Source organism: Triticum dicoccoides, chromosome 1B (genome assembly GCF_002162155.2).
Source record: "Triticum dicoccoides isolate Atlit2015 ecotype Zavitan chromosome 1B, WEW_v2.0, whole genome shotgun sequence".
In the NCBI taxonomy this organism is placed as follows: Eukaryota; Viridiplantae; Streptophyta; class Magnoliopsida; order Poales; family Poaceae; genus Triticum; species Triticum dicoccoides.
The window spans coordinates 446,947,257-446,964,099 of NC_041381.1; the positions used below are offsets into that span (position 1 = coordinate 446,947,257).

Here is a 16,843-nt window from a genome sequence, read left to right on the forward strand (position 1 = left end):
CTAGATGAACAACTTGCTAGAGTTAGGGGGAATGAAAATATTGAAGAACCTATTATTGATGATAGTGATGATGAAGGTTCCCCCAATGATTATGTATTACTTGTTGTTCCTAAGGGTTATGTTATGAATGAAGCAGCTGCTATGGAAATTCTTGCTTGCAATGATAGAAATGATCTTAAGAAATTATTAGCTAAATGGAAGCAGCAGTCTCTTAATGCTAGAATGAAACCCGATCCTGCTTTTGCTACTTCACCTATCTGCGTTACTGATAAGGATTATGAATTCTCTGTTGATCCTGATATTATTACTTTAGTTGAAACTGATCCTTTTTATGGCCTTGAATCTGAAACTGTTGTGGCACATCTTACCAAGTTGAATGATATAGCCACCCTGTTTACTCATGATGAGAAGTCTCGCTATTTATATATCCTTAAGATATTTCCGTTCTCATTAAAGGGTGATGCTAAGACTTGGTATAATTCTCTGGCTCCTGGTTGTGTGCGTAGTCCCCAGGATATGATTTATTACTTCTCTGCTAAATATTTCCCTGCTCATAAGAAACAAGCTGCCTTGCGGGAAATATATAATTTTGTGCAAATCAAAGAAGAGAGTCTCCCACAAGCTTGGGGGAGGCTCCTCTGGTTACTTAATGCTTTGCCTGATCATCCTCTTAAGAAAAATGAAATACTTGATATCTTTTATAATGGACTAACCGATGCTTCCAAGGACTACTTGGATAGTTGTGTTGGTTGTGTTTTCAGGGAAAGAACAGTCGACGAAGCTGAAATATTATTGAATAATATGTTGACTAATGAAAATAATTGGACTCTTCCTGAGCCAATTCCTGAAGCCATTTCTGAACCAATTGAGCCAACTCCTGAGCCTATTCCTAAACCCACTCTGAAGAAGAGAGGTGTTTTATTTCTCAGTTCTGAAGATATGCAAGAGGCAAAGAAATCAATGAAAGAAAAAGGTCTTAAAGCTGAAGATGTTAAGAATTTACCTCCTATTGAAGAAATACATGGTCTTAATATACCGCCTGTTGAAGAACCATATTGTCTTGATAACCCGACACAGGTAGTAAAGGTAAATTCTCTCTATAGATATGATAAAGTTGAAATCCCCTCTACTAAATTTCATAGCCCATGCTTAGATGAATTTGATGACTTTATGGCTAGACAAGAAAGTTTTAATGCTTATGTTGGTAGAGAGTTAAAGAATAATGCTTTCGAGATAGGACGCGTAGGTGATAATCTGGCTAGAGTTAAAGATGAACTTCACTGCGTTAGCAAATATGCTTCTATGGTTGCTACTCAAGCTTAGCAAGTACTCAAAGCTCAAAATGATTTGCTTGATGAATTAAATAATAAAAATGACTTTGTCGTTAGAGTGGCTACTAGAACTGGTAGAATGACTCAGGAACCTTTGTATCCTGAAGGCCACCCTAAGAGAATCGAGCAAGATTCTCAAAGAAATAATTTAGAGGCACCTAGTTCTTCTAAAAAGAAGAAGAAGAAAGATGATAGAACCTTGCATGCTTCTAGTGAACCTACTGTAGACACACCTGAGAATCCCAATGATATTTCTATCTTTGATGCTGAAACACAATCAGGTGATGAACATGAACCTAGTGATAATGTTAATGATAATGTTCATGTTGATGCTCAACCTAGCAAAGATAATGATGTAGAGATTGAACCTACTGTTGATCTTGATAACCCACAATCAAAGAATCAATGTTATGATAAGAGAGATTTTGTTGCTAGGAAGCATGATAAAGAAAGAGAACCATGGGTTCAGAAACCCATGCCCTTTCCTCCTAAACCATCCAAGTCAAAGGATGATGAGGATTTTGAGCACTTTGCTGAAATGATTAGACCTATTTTCTTATGTATGCGCTTAACTGATATGCTTAAAGTAAATCCTTATGCTAAGTATATGAAGGATATCGTCACAAATAAAAGAAAGATACCAGAAGCTGAAATTTCCACCATGCTTGCTAATTACACTTTTAAGGGTGGAATACCAAAGAAACCTGGAGATCTGGGTGTTCCAACTATACCATGCTCCATTAAAAGAAATTGTGTTAGAACTGCTTTATGTGATCTTGGAGCCGGTGTTAGTGTTATGCCTCTCTCTTTATATCGTAGACTTGAATTGAATAAGTTGACACCTACTGAAATATCTTTGCAAATGGCTGATAAATCAACTGCTATACCTGTCGGTATTTGTGAGGATGTGCCTGTTGTGGTTGCAAATGTCACTATCTTAACGGACTTTGTTATTCTTGATATTCCCGAGGACGATAGTATGTCTATTATCCTTGGTAGACCTTTTCTTAATACTGCAGGGGCTGTTATTGATTGGAACAAAGGCAATGTCACTTTTCATGTTAATGGTAATGAGCATACGGTACACTTCCCGAGGAAACAATCTCAAGTTCATAGCATCAATTCTATTGAAAAAGTTCCAACTATCATTTTTGGAGGTTTTGAATTTCCTCTCCCTACTGTCAAGAAAAAAATACGATATTCTTATTGTTGGGGATTTTCATATCCCCGTTGAGGTAACTTAGTGTTATTCAAAATTTCTCCGGTTCCGTGTTATTCGGAATGAGTTTGTTAACAAGACTTGATCAACCTTGTTAGTGGGTTCATTTTGATGATCACGAGATGGACGAAACTAGAAGGCACAACCTTCTGTACCCTCCTTTTACTTTTTGTTATTTAGAATAAATAAAGCAAAAATAGTATTATCCGTCTGTTTCCTGAATTATCCGTGCATTAAAAAAATAGTCCGAAAATAAAAGTGCTCCAAATGCCCTGCAAATTTAGTATGATTTTTTCTGAAATATTTGAGGATTTTAGGCACTGAAAACACTGCAGGAGGAGCAAGCACCAGGCCACGAGAGAGGAGGGCACGCCCCCCAGTAGGGCGCGCCCCCTGTCTCGTGGGCCCCTGGTGGCTCCCCTCCACTTATGCCAGCACCCACACACTTCATCTTCTACCTAAAAAAATCCCCAACCAGCTCAAGCACGAGTTCTAGCTCGTTTTGCTGTGATTTTCGATCTCTTAGCTCAAAGCTCCATTCACAAAACTGCTTTGGGAGATTGTTGCTTGGTATGTGACTCCTCCATTGGTCCAATTAGTTTTTGTTCTAGTGCTTTAATCATTGCAAATATTTGCTGCTTAGGTGACCATGTTCTTGAGCTTGCATGTTAAATTTTTGAGGTCCCAAGCAATTCCAATGCATGATATAGGCTCTAGGAACTTGTAGGAGTAGTTGCTATCAATCTTGTTTAGTTTTATTCACTTTTATTTTGAAGTTACTAAAATTTCAGAAAATTTCAGAAAAATAAATATGCTTAGAAGAATGTACCAAGGAGGTTCCTCAGCAAAGAAAGGGCCAAGAATTGCTATACGTGAACAAGATATTAATTTGCCAAGGGACGCAAATGTACGGGCTTGTGAGTGGCCATCCGATGATTTTATGGTCGAAGCAGGCTTTAAGGAGGAATTTGATGCATATGTGCGTAATGCAGAGATGGAGGACTTCTTACAAGATAAGTGTCCTCAATATTATCAATTGACCGATTCCTTTGTGCGGAGGTTCGAATATATTTCTGCGCGTAATTCTCCTAGTGTCATGTTTGATATTTATGATACATCTTACACCATGGATTTAGAGGATTTCACAACTGCTTGCAAACTCCCTCAGTGGGGTAATATCAATGATCCTCACAAATATGAATTTAGAGATTTTCTTGCTAGTATTACTGTGGGAGAAACTAGGGACATAGCACAAGCTACCACAGGGAGCATTCATTTTCCTGCTTTACATTACTTTGCTCTCTTTATTGGTAGATGCATTAACGGTAAGGACGAGGTATGTCACATGTGTGCCCCTAATCTTTGTGTCCTCAAGAGTGTTGTGTCAGGTTATAAAGGTTACAGACCATGATGGCGCGCGTTGCCGCGCCCGTCCATTTTGACAATAGAATGATAGGTATTGCTATAAATACACATCGGCAAAAGTTACAAAATTGAAATATGAACTAAGTAACCCTAAACTTTGCTGAAATAAGATGATTCACACATGCTTTTTTAAATAACAAGTACTTCAATCAGTACCTATGACCCACATGAAAAAATTTAAAGGGGTTACAAAGTATAAAAATGGATTTGGCAAAATAATGAGCATATGTGCTAATTTGATTTGGATTGGAGGGACGTCGAGTGGGCATACCGTGAGAAGCATATGGTCTGACCTAACCAAGAACAGATAGGTGGAAAATTTGAAGACACCAAACATAAGAAAATAGGAACTCGGATAAAATATAAGAACTTTACCAATTTGTATATAGAAGATGGCAGAGCTCTTTTTAGCATTCTTTATATCTGCATACTGTGCCATTTCTCGCCCATCAATGCCCAATGGTCTTGAGCAATCTATTTAGAGTTTGAGTCTCTTCCAACTTGTAATGTAGGTCCAAATCCTACTATATCTTTCTTAGGTAAGGTTGAAGCTTTGATTAGATATTAGCCTTATTAGGACTAATTAGCTTCCAGATAAATAATAGTATTAGTAAGGACAGGTGTAGTAAAAAATATTAACGCTGATAGATAACTCCGTGATAACAAACCTAACTCTTGTTTCCTCTGACAAAAAGCACCCTGAAGGTGGCAGAAGGATGCAACACTGATAACTTGCACCATATGCATTTTCTTTAGAACATTTTATGCTCTGCAAACCAGGAAAGTAAACTATCATTAGACCTTTCCACCAAAAATTAATATTCAAATAGTGTTTGTACATATTCCTTATTTTGCTCGCATCCTCATGCACTGGTTGCTCAACAGAAAACTACATAAAATCAGTTTATATGGAGTGCCAAGCATTACATATCAAATGGCAATTCAATTGTTGCAACTGAAGCACATGCGACAAAACTATTGGGAGGAGCCGTTGAGTGAGAAATGGGGGTGTAATACCTGCGGGATCGTGAGGTCGCTGGGTATGTCAGCTGGTGCAGGATAGTGGCAGATCCAGGAACCTGGAATTAGCCGGGGCGAACATTTAAGGTCTATTTTTTGTATACAGATACAAGTCTACTCAACTAAAACAAATGGAATTCAATTAACGAAAACATGAAAAACAGTAATAATACGAGCAAACATGAGATGTCTTTGAAACTACAAACATGAAGTGTTGCTACTTGAAATGCTCAAGATGCCACAATACAAGCACACAATACCAAGTAAAACTTACGACACGTCAAGCAAAAAATTATGAATGTAAATCTTTACGCAAGTGCAATAAGTGAGTTGTAACTTTTGATAAGATGGGAGTAATACCTTATGTAGTTGTAGAAATAATATGAGGTGCTCAAGGTAAAAAAAATCTATCTCTGTAACTTTACAGTCTATATACCGCTTCGACAATGTCATTTCTTTTAGAAATTTTCTTGCTCTCCTTTTGGAAACAAATGAGTCGATGGACTGCTCAACAACTATACTCATTTTTTTCTGCAATTTCTACAAATGAAGTTCAGGAAAAAAACACAAACAGGCCATCACCTGTGTTTGGCATTCCATCGAACAAGTAAACAGCAACCTCAACCAGTAAAACATGTAGTTTCTTTTTCTTCACTGTCCACAACACGAACCAATGCAATTTATTTCAGTTGTCGCCACATCCTGCGAGGAGCTCCCCTCTGGCCGCATCCCCATGGATGAGAACCAGAATGCCATTCGTGTTGTGCACAACTGCAATGGTGGTCTCCACCAAGCAACGAATCATATAGTCACTGAAGCACGCAAACAAGCCAAATTAGATGAAAAAAATCAAGTAATCACGAGATGTGTTTCCAATTCCAAACACACCTACTCATAGCTTCAAAAGAAAAAGTAATTTTGGATCGAATCCAATCAGACGGAAGGTAGCCCGACCACTGTTTTTTCTTTCAACTGCACAGTGGCGCCCAAGTGATCCTCCCGTCCGGTCGCCGGCCCATCTCACCCGTACTGCAGCCACCACCACTCTGCACCGCCGCCCCACTGCCCACCCCAGCGTCCCTGGTGGACGGAACAGAGCGCCGTTACCACGCCCTCAAAGGATCCCGGGGGATCTCGCACACGTGATCCCTCCACTGGAGGAGGCGAAGGAAGTGCGGGAAGAGGGAAGATGGTGAACGCATCGTGTCGCTCGCGTTTCTTTTAGCTGATTCGAGATCAGTGTGGTTGGATGGAGTAGGTATTGGAGGGGTGCCACCGCCGCCACCATGAAGGATCGAGAGGAGTGCTGCCGCTTCGCTAGCAAGGGGAAGGAGGAAAAGGGGTAATCGATTCACTATGAGATGGGCTGCAAACATGAGCCCACTACGAGCCTGGTCAGCCACAAGCCTTGAAAAATGCTACCGGAGTAGCATCCCTTTCGACACCTGGCCCAGATTGCAGTGACTTTTGCGAGATGACGGGAATGAGAGTGAATCGGACGGCCAACGACGTTCACAGTACAAAATCTGATGGCTCATGAGTGTGATAGCGTAGGAGACCTCCTAGAGTGCTCGGTTATAATGTTTCTAAATAACTTGGGGGCAATAGTTGCACGTAGGTTGCAGAATAATAGTAGAAGGGGAGATTTCTTTGGAGGAATTTATGCAACCCGCGTGGCTAATTTTCTTAATATAGCTCCATGAGAGGGGGATATGATTGTACCTCCTGTTTATTTGGATAAAGAAGCTATGTTTGATCATCATTTTCTTGAGAGGAATGAACAATTCCTCCATTATCGACTAATCTATGACAGACACAACGTCGTCCCTGTTACTCTTCCTGCTCCCTACCTTTTTGATTATCAGGCAAAAGGAAGATATGTTTTCACCAGGGAAGAGGCAACTGAATATGAGAGGGGAATGGAGGCAGCTCGCCAACACGTTGCTGCTCAGGAGGCGGTCGCCTTTGCATCTCAGTACTACCCCAGTTTCACTTATGGATATCAGTCAGGCGGTCATTGGTATTAAACCAACTTAGGCCAAAAGCCTAAGCTTGGGGGAGTACGTATTTCTCACCGACTTTACATTCATGTTCACACACTAGTCGTCGGTGCTCATACTCTTTCATTGTATTATCCATGCTAGTTTAAATTTCTTTTTCTAGTTTTCTTCTTATGTGTTTGAAAAACCTTGAGAAAAACCAAAAAAAATAGTTAGTTTAATTTCCTTGCCTGTAGTAGGAATTAAAATGAAAACCCAAAAAGATTTCTCGTTACTTGTTGGGAGCTTTCCCGTGTAAATAGTTTTATTTTCTTTCCTTTCTTTTGGGGGTCGAGAAGACCATATTGAAAATGTTTAGTGGCTCCTATATGCATGATTGTTTATTTAATTTAGAGCCCATATTACTTGTCTTCTCTCTTGAGTTGAATGCTTGCAGATTCCAGCTTAGTCCAATGCACGTGCACTCTTATTATTATACACATCGTTCGGTCGTGCGAGTGAAAGGCAATAATGACGATATATGATGGACTTATTGGGATGAGAAAAGTTGGTATGAACTCGACCTCTCTTGTTTTTGTAAATATGATGATTCATCGTTCCTGGGTCAGCTATTATGAAGTAAACATATTTGCAATGACATATAGAGATTATAGTTACTTGTGCCAAGCTTGATTAGCTATGAGTTATAATGGTTTACCTTGCGTGCCAACATGCTATTAGAATGATTATGATGTGGTATGATGGGATGGTATCCTCCTTTGAATGTGTTAAGTGACTCGACTTGGCACATGTTCACGCATGTAGTTGAATCAAATCAACATAGCCTTCACGATATTTATGTTCATGGTGGATTATATCCTACTCATGCTTGTACTCGGTGTGAATTAATTTTAGTGCATGCTTACGACTGTTGTCGCTCTCTCAGTTGGTCGCTTCCCAGTCTTTTGCTAGCCTTCACCTGTACTAAGCGGGAATACTGCTTGTGCATCCAAACTCCTTAAGCCCCAAAGTTGTTCCATATGAGTCCACTATGCCTACCTATATGCGGTATTTACCTGCCGTTCCAAGTAAATTTGTATGTGCCAAACTCCAAACCTTCAAATGAAATTCTATTTTGTATGCTCGAGCAGCTCATGTTACAACTAGGGTTGCCTATATCTTCCATGCTAGGTGGGTTATTCTCACGAGGAGTGGACTCTGCTCCTCATTCACGAGAAAGGGTCGGTAACCGGGATGCCCAGTCCCATGATCCAAAAAGATCAAAGCAAATCAAAATAATTAAACAAAACTCCCCCGGGGTTGTTGTATGTTGGAGGCACTCGTTGTTTCGAGCAAGCCATGGATTGATGCTTGTTGGTGGTTGGGGGGGTATAAACCTTTACCATTCTGTTTGGGAACTGCCTATAATGCATGTAGTATGGAAGATACAGCCATCTCATAGTTGTTACGGTGATAGCAAAAGTATGCCGCCCAAAATGTTATTCAATCTCTATTTTCAAATCGAGCTCTGGCACCTCTACAAATCCCTGCTTCCCTCTGCGAAGGGCCTATCTATTTACTTTTATGTTGAGTCATCACCCTTCTTATTAAAAGCACCCGCTGGAGAGCACACTGTCATTTGCATTCATTATTACTGGTTTATATTGGGTATGACTTGACTGGATCTCTTTTACCATGAATTACAATGTTTAGTCAGTCCTTGAACTTTAAAGGTGCTCTGCATTTATGTTTTGCGGTCTCCGAAAGGGCTAGCGAGATACCATTTTATTATATCATGTTATGATTATTTTGAGAAAGTGTTGTCATCCGAGTTTTATTATTATGGCTCGCTAACTGATTATGTTATTGATATGAGTAATTGTGAGAGCTACGTGTTATTGTGAGCATGGTTAGTTCATAATATTTGCTGAAACCTGAATCCTGGCTTTTCATGTTACAACAAGAGCAAACAGAGTTTGTAAAAGTTTTTATTTATCACTTTCAGTTTATCAACTGAATTGCTTGAGGACAAGCAAAGGTTTAAGCTTGGGGGAGTTGATACGTATCCAACGTATCTACTTTTCCAAACACTTTTGCCCTTGTTTTGGACTCTAACTTGCATGATTTGAATGAAACTAACCCGGACTGACGCTGTTTTCAGCAGAACTACCATGATGTTGTTTTATGTGTAGAAAAGAAAAGTTCTCGGAATGTCCTGGAAATCCACGGAGGCACTTTTTGGAATTAATAAGAATTTTTGGTGAAAGAATTAATTCCAGGGGGCCCACGGCCTATCCACGAGACAGGGGCCCCCCTAGGGCACGGCCTCCTATCTCGTGGGTCCCCTGGACCTCCTCCGACCTCAACTCCAACTCCATATATTCCTTCTCGGGGAGAAAAAAATCAGAGAGAAAGTTTCATTGCGTTTTACAATACGGAGCCGCTGCCAAGCCCTAATCTCTCTCGGGAGGGCTGATCTGGAGTCCGTTCGGGGCTCCGGAAAGGGGAATTCATCGCCGTCGTCATCATCAACCATCCTCCATCACCAATTTCATGATGCTCACCGTCGTGCGTGAGTAATTCCATCGTAGGCTTGCTGGACGGTGATGGGTTGGATGAGATTTACCATGTAATCAAGTTAGTTTTGTTGGGGTTTGATCCCTATTATCCACTATATTCTGAGATTGATGTTGCTATGACTTTGCTATGCTTAATGCTTGTCACTAGGGTCCGAGTGCCATGATTTCAGATCTGAACCTATTATGTTTTCATGAATATATGTGTGTTCTTGATCCTATCTTGCAAGTCTAGAGTCACCTATTATGTGTTATGATCCGACAACCCCGAAGTGACAATAATCGGGATACTTCTCGGTGATGACCGTAGTTTGAGGAGTTCATGTATTCACTATGTGTTAATGCTTTGGTTCGGTTCTCTATTAAAAGGACGCCTTAATATCCCTAAGTTTTCGTAAGGACCCCGCTGCAATGGGAGGGTAGGACAAAAGACGTCATACAAGTTCTTTTCCATAAGCACGTATGACTATTTACGGAATACATGCCTACATTGCATTGATGAATTGGAGCTAGTTCTATATCACCCTATGTTATAACTATTGCATGAGGAATCACATCCAGCATAATTATCCAGCACTGATCCATTGCCTACGAGCTTTTCATATATTGTTCTTCGCTTATTTACTTTTCCGTTGCTACTGTTACAACTACTACAAAAACCCAAAAACATTTACCTTTACTTTTGCTACCGTTACCTTTATTATCATACCACTTTTGCTACTAAACACTTTGCTGCAGATACTAAGTTATCCAGGTGTGGTTGAATTGACAACTCAACTGCTAATACTCAAGAATATTCTTCGGCTCCCCTTGTGTCGAATCAATAAATTTGGGTTGTACTTTACCCTCGAAAGCTGTTGCGATCCCCTACACTTGTGGGTTATCAGGACTCTCCTTTTCGTGGAAGGCAAGCTTGGCAATTCAGATATGTAGATCTCCTTCTCTGTAACCGACTCTGTGTAACCCTAGCCCCCTCTGGTGTCTATATAAACTGGAGGGTTTAGTCCGTGGGACAATAACAATCATAATCATAGGCTAGCTTCTAGGGTTTAGCCTCTACGATCTTGTGGTAGATCAACTCTTGCAATACTCATATCATCAAGATCAATCAATTAGGAAGTAGGGTATTACCTCCATCTAGAGGGCCCGAACCTGGGTAAACATTGTGTCCCCCGCCTCCTGTTACCATTAGCCTTAGACGCACAATTCAGGACCCCCTACCCGAGATCCGCCGGTTTTTACACCGACAGTTTGCCGCTCGGAGCGCATCCGGAAGCTGAAGAAGATGAAGAAGTTGCAGGCAGTAGTTAGGTATGCTGAAATATACATATTTTCAGCATATAAGTTAAAAAATAGTGTATTTTGTCAGGTGTGCTTGTATATGAAGCACATAAGTGCCAGATGATCTATGTTGGCAGTTTAACTATGTTGATGCTATATAAGTGGCAGTTGAACTATGTCTTGTTGTTTTATGTTATCTGTTGATGTTGTTCATGCAGTCTTGTAGCTATATAAGGCAACAACCCAAAACTGTCTTGTTGCAATATAAGGTAACAATCCAAAAGTGTCTTGTTGCTATATAAGGCAACAATCCAAAAGAAAAAGTGTCTTCACTGAACTTTGTCTTCACTGAATGTTGTCTTAACTGAAATTTGTCTGCAATGAACTTTGTCAGATAACTAAATTCAGACAAGTAGGTTAGCTGTTAGAATTCAGTGTTATCTTTTCAAACCAATTTCAGCAGACTGTAAAAAATCAGTTATCTCATTTGTGTGGGTTAATTCAGACAAGTGTTAAAATTTAGTTAATTGCAAGCATTCAGTTAACAGGGAGGGGAATGGAAGCAGAATAAGTAGGTTGTCAAGTAACACTTGAGCAAAGCACCGTTCTTATCACATTGGCATTGCACGCAGTGCCTCACACCATAGGTCCTGGGTTCAAGACCCAAGCAAAACTTTTTTTGTGTGATTTTTAATTATTTTTTTGTTTAATCAAAATTTGGTATATATGTTCAGTTTGCAGCAAATTCAGCAATACAAATTCAGGCATACAAATTCAGTCATAGAAAGCAGCAAATCTTTCCAAGATAAAAACACTGACAGTTAGCTTCAATTGATAGAAAGTACAAATGACACAAATCCAGGAGTAGGTTCATGTTCATTTGACAGAAAGTACACATTGTAGGAAAGATACAAAGTCATTTTTTACAGTGACACAAATTCAATCCAATTCATTCAGCATGGCATTCAGCTTCATTATCTTCTCCCTGGTGGCCTCTTTGTGTTTGAATAGGTCACCAATCATGTACTCAAGCTTCCTTTTCTCATGCTTCAAATCATCCCTCTCTTGAATCACTTGGTCCCTGTCCTGCACTGCTTGGTCCCTCTCTTTCTCTGCTTTAACCCTGAAGACCTGATGAATGTTGGTCACTGACTTGTCTGTCATCTTCTTCTTCTCAAGTTCTTCCTTTAGATCAGTCAGAGCAAGTTGTGTGCTGCCTAATTGGCTCATTGCCTGCTCCTTCTCAGCCACCATCTTAGCAAAATCAAGCTTGAAATGCTTCAACTCATTCTCCATCTTCTTCTTCTCTTCAAGAACCTTCAAGTTTTCTTCAGCACTCACAACATTCTGTCTGAGCCTATGTTTTTTCTCCTCTTCATACATGGTCCATATACTAGCTAGGCTCATCTTCAAAGCATCAGGCCACTCAGGGTCAACCCACTCAACATATCTGCATTTAGGTACCTCCTAACAATTTAGAACATACAAATAAGAGATTCAGTTAACTGCCAGTATTCATTTCTGTGCATGATGATGGAACTTAAAACATACTACAAATCACTTCCTGTTTAACAGTGTCAAATGCAAAAAAAATACTAACCTTCTGTGCACAAGCTAGAAACCTTCTGCTAGTATCAACAGATTCAAATGCCACATGCTTCTCACACAAAGATCCATGCCCACATCTAAAGCTAGGCAGATATATAGCCAAGCCACTCCATTCCTCACAGGATATTGTGGCAGGTGGCTAAACAAACAAGAGACATTTGGAATCAATTGAGAGAGAAACCCTAGCTGAGAAACCCTAGACTGGGTGTTCAATTAAGAGAGCACACTAACCTTGCTGGTCACAGAGTCATCTTCAGAAGAACTGGGAAGATCATCCCAAGACACCATGGTTGCTGCTAGCTGAAGATGAGAAAGGGGATCTGTTTGTGCTATTGGACAGAGGAGAGAAGGGATCTGGTGGTGCACGAAATTGAAGATGAAAGATGAGGAAGAAGAAGGGGATTTGGTGGTAGTGGTGGTGGACTGGTGGTGGACCAAAGCTACGTGTAGAGTGCAAGTTGATGGGTGGGTGTTTGCAGCAGGTGCAAGTACATGCTTGCTTTTGAGTTCACTTGTGTTAGCTTTGTTATAATAACTTAGTTCAGTTGTGATAGCAATTAGTTATAATAAGTTAGTTCAGTTGTGACATGAATTTCTATCAGTAATTTGAAAGCAATGAGGTTAAGTACGATTCAATTAACTTTGCAAACTAAATTCAGTTAACTATAAAAATTCAGTGAACTGCAAACTAAATTCAGTTAACTATAAAAATTCAGTGAACTGCAAACTAAATTCAATTTGACAGAATTTGAATTAGGTAAACTTCTGTCAGAATTAGTTTAACTACACTTCTGACATGAAATACAGCTGTCAGTAATTTCAAAGCAATTAGGTCAAGCATTTCAAAGCAATTAGGTCAAGCAGACTTCACATTACTGACATATTATCCATTACAACAAGCATTACAACCAAGACTTCATACTGAGCAAACAAAAGCAACCATTTTAGTATGCTCAGTTTAGAACAACTGCACCTACTCAATTAACAACACTTCACTTCTTCATAATTAAGGTGAAACGCATCACACAAAGCACTATAACAAAAGCAATCATCAGCTTTAGCAGCATCAAAATCTCTCTGCCTAATCCTAAAAGCATAGCAATTTGCTGCTTGGTAGCATACTTATTCTCGTTGGAGCTGGCATAATTAGCTCTTCCAGCCATGCCTCTCCCAGCCATGACCCTTCCAACTATGCCTCTGACTGCCATTGATTCAGTCCTCTGCCTCTCAAGCTCTTCCCTTTGTCCTCAGCTGCACTAATTGCATCTACAGCAGCATCACCAACCAGACGCCTTGTTTCAACCAGATGCTGCACATATTCAAGCTCCCAGTGCCAGAAATCACAAGTGACCTGATTAATCAGTGGCAAAATTAGTTAACCATGTTAACCAACTAGTTAACCAACTCCACAAAATTACAGAGTGAATGAAAGCAACCTAGTTAACCAACTATTGTATTAATTAGTCTCAACTGACCATGAGCTACTGTAATAATTTTGCATACAAGAACAGTCTAAACTACTACATTAACCAACTGATTTTGCAACCTAAAGACCAATTTAATCAGTGCTCTGCTTCATTACTATAGTGAGTTGACACGGCATGAATCAGTGATTAGAACTGGCACTTACATGGTGGTTCACGCACTTGTAGAAGATCCATCCATCGTGCTCATCGGTGCTAGACCGGTAGAACCTCACCTGCTCGCCGCAATCCGAGCACCCGATCAGTGGTACAGCAACGGAGCGGCCACGCAACGTAGAGCGGATGGAGCTGGAAGACGACATGAAGGAGGAGACAGAGGAGGCGGAGGAGGGCATCGGCAATGGCTACGACGGCGGAGGGCGACAACGTCGACAATGGTTGTGGCGGCGGGGACGGGAGTTGGCTAGGGTTCGAGGGAGAGGAAGCGGAGAGCGAGGGGATAAGGGAGCGACCAGGTGCGACCGACCAGGTGCGACCGACCAGGTGCGCGGTCGTTCCGACCAGGTACGACCAGGTGTTCACGCATTTGCAAAAAATAAACCAAACTACTAGTATTAACCCCCCACCCCCCACCCCCGACTAGGTGCTACACAGGTGGCGGTCAAAGCCTAGCTGGCAACAACTGACTCGGCCAAGTCAGCGAATACATAGCTAAATTCGTATATACGAACCAAAGTGAACCCTCTGCGCAAGTACATGGACTGTAGTTCGAGTATTTTGAAGTAGTGATACTAAAGTGTCAACCAGCTCAAGTTTTGTGATCTACAGTGAATTTTTCTCTTTTCTTTATGATACTCGCAAGATGCTCGTCCTACGCTACGGGATCACAAATGATCAGCATGACATTGTTCTCCTAATTTAAGTGGTAATCAAGAGATTGACGAACGACAACAAAAGTAGACATTGATCAAAGCGACCTTATATTGTTGACAAGTGCACAATCAAACATATGTTTTTTTTACGAAAGGTATATGCCCAACTTCATAGATATAAAACCTAACGACACCAACCAAAGTTCAAACCAACAACACGAGATCAAATCCCGGCCTACGAATGACACAATAGCAACAAACGAAGAGGCCCGCATGCCCCTACCTACGAATGACACCTTAACCCTACGCTTTCCCCCTATTCCTACGTTTTTAAATCCCTACGACCCAAATAGGCCCTTACAGTTGAGGGGTTAAGTAGTCGATTTGCAAAACCTCAAGTAGTATGTGAACTTCTTTCCCAATACACTGCTCCCATCCCAAATAGTAGCCTCTACTGTGGCGGCGCCACTCTGCACTAAAAAAATAAATTAAAGCTACAACACCGGGAAAGGACTGGGAAAGAAATGCGAAAAGACGTAAAATAAAGAAGTTAAAAAAATGTTCCTAAGATTTTCCATGAAATTTTTAAGTGGAAAGAAAACCAGAAATTAGTAAGGGAAAAGAAGAAAAAAGAGGAAAAGAAAAAGGGGAAATATAAAGATGAAAAACTAGAAAGAGTAAAAAAAAAAGTAAACATGGTAAAAATGAATATAAGAAGAAAACCCCATTAAAAAAGAAGCAGGAAAAAACAGAAAATAAAAAAAATCGAAACACAACCATGGTCCCTGTAATAACCAACGAAAACCGCACGAAACGAAATGCACAAAACTCAGGAAAAACCGGGCCGATCGTCCTACTGGGCCGCCGGCCCATGTTGGCGCGCCTCTGTAGGCGACTCGCCCGTAGCGCTCGCTGGCCTCTCCCATGGCGCAGCTGCTCGCCGCCGCCCTCCGCCGCCACCTCCTCCTCCCCCACCGTTTCCCCCTCCTTCCCTCCCGCCACGTTAGCCTCTCCACCATCCACTCCTCCTCCGACCAAAGCGACATCGAGTACGGTCACCCTATCCCCCCTGCCCCCGACGACGACGGCGAGCTCACCTCCTTCCTCCGTCGCATCTCCCACGCCTCCTCCGTCGCGTCTTCCCCGAAGGACGCCCTCTCCCTCCTACTTTCCTCCTCTTCTGGCCCATCGCCGTCCTCCCCCTCCCTCGTCCGCGCGCTGTGGGAACTGCGCCGCGACCCGGAGGCAGTAGCGCTCGCGCTTCGCTGGGGCGACGAGTGCAGCGCCACGTCCGGCGCTGAGGGGGCAGGGTCCCTGCCGGCGGAGGCGTGGCACCTGGCCATATGGTCTGCGGGGAGGGCTGGGCGGTTCGACCTCGCGTGGGCGGCCGTGCGGCGGATGCAGCGCCGTGGGGTGCTGACCCGCCGTGCCATGGTCATCTTGATGGAGAGGTAAGGTCGTATGCTCATAATCTTTCACCATTTCATGATATTAGGTGTAATCAAGCATTCGACCAGCATAGTACTAGTACTTTATGATAGTGCTCTTGTAGAACTCTGTTCCATTGGCTATGGCTCTATAAATGTAGGCAAAATTTAGAATTTATCTCCGTGTATTGCGGTTTAAGGATTTGCCACTCAGTTTAGAATTCTCTCTTGCCAAATGTAAGTGACTCATATTATTAGAAGACATAAATTCCCCTAATAAATAATGTTTGTAAACCCATTTTGAGTGGTTTGGTTTCAGTTGGTTTGGTTTCTTGGAGTGGTATTGCAGTGAATGTGAGCAAAGGGACTAGGTATATGACCAGCAACAGAGTAAAGGAAGCACTTACTTATGGCATACTAGAAATCTCAGTAGATTTGCAATAAAATACATCATAGCAAAATTGCATTGCACCGATACAAACACTGGTGTGTTAGTGAAGTGGACACATAACTCTGAGAACAAGTAAAGGATTATGGTCACACTGGTGAGTTTTCTGCAATGATCCAGTGCTTTAGATTGGGTTTCAGGTAAACAGGGGAAAAGTACTGACTGTAGGAGTGAACAGTGAACACAACATTCTGCTGAATAACTTTTGTGACATTCGACATATTTTGTTATGC

At 41.4% G+C, this 16,843-nt stretch overlaps 1 protein-coding gene and 1 pseudogene across 1 annotated transcript in view; one reads left to right on the plus strand and one right to left on the minus strand.

Moving 5' to 3' along the window:
• Nucleotides 1-11,770: 11,770 nt before the first annotated feature.
• LOC119350457 lies at nucleotides 11,771-14,258 on the minus strand (annotated as a pseudogene).
• Nucleotides 14,259-15,595: 1,337 nt separating this feature from the next.
• Nucleotides 15,596-16,843, plus strand: part of LOC119340308 (pentatricopeptide repeat-containing protein At1g80880, mitochondrial-like) — a 3,269-nt gene continuing 2,021 nt past the window's right edge. Inside the window, exon 1 of the mRNA XM_037612211.1 lies at nucleotides 15,596-16,186. Coding sequence (XP_037468108.1) covers nucleotides 15,660-16,186 — 527 coding nt within the window. The 5' untranslated portion in view covers nucleotides 15,596-15,659. The remainder of the gene's footprint in view (nucleotides 16,187-16,843) is intronic.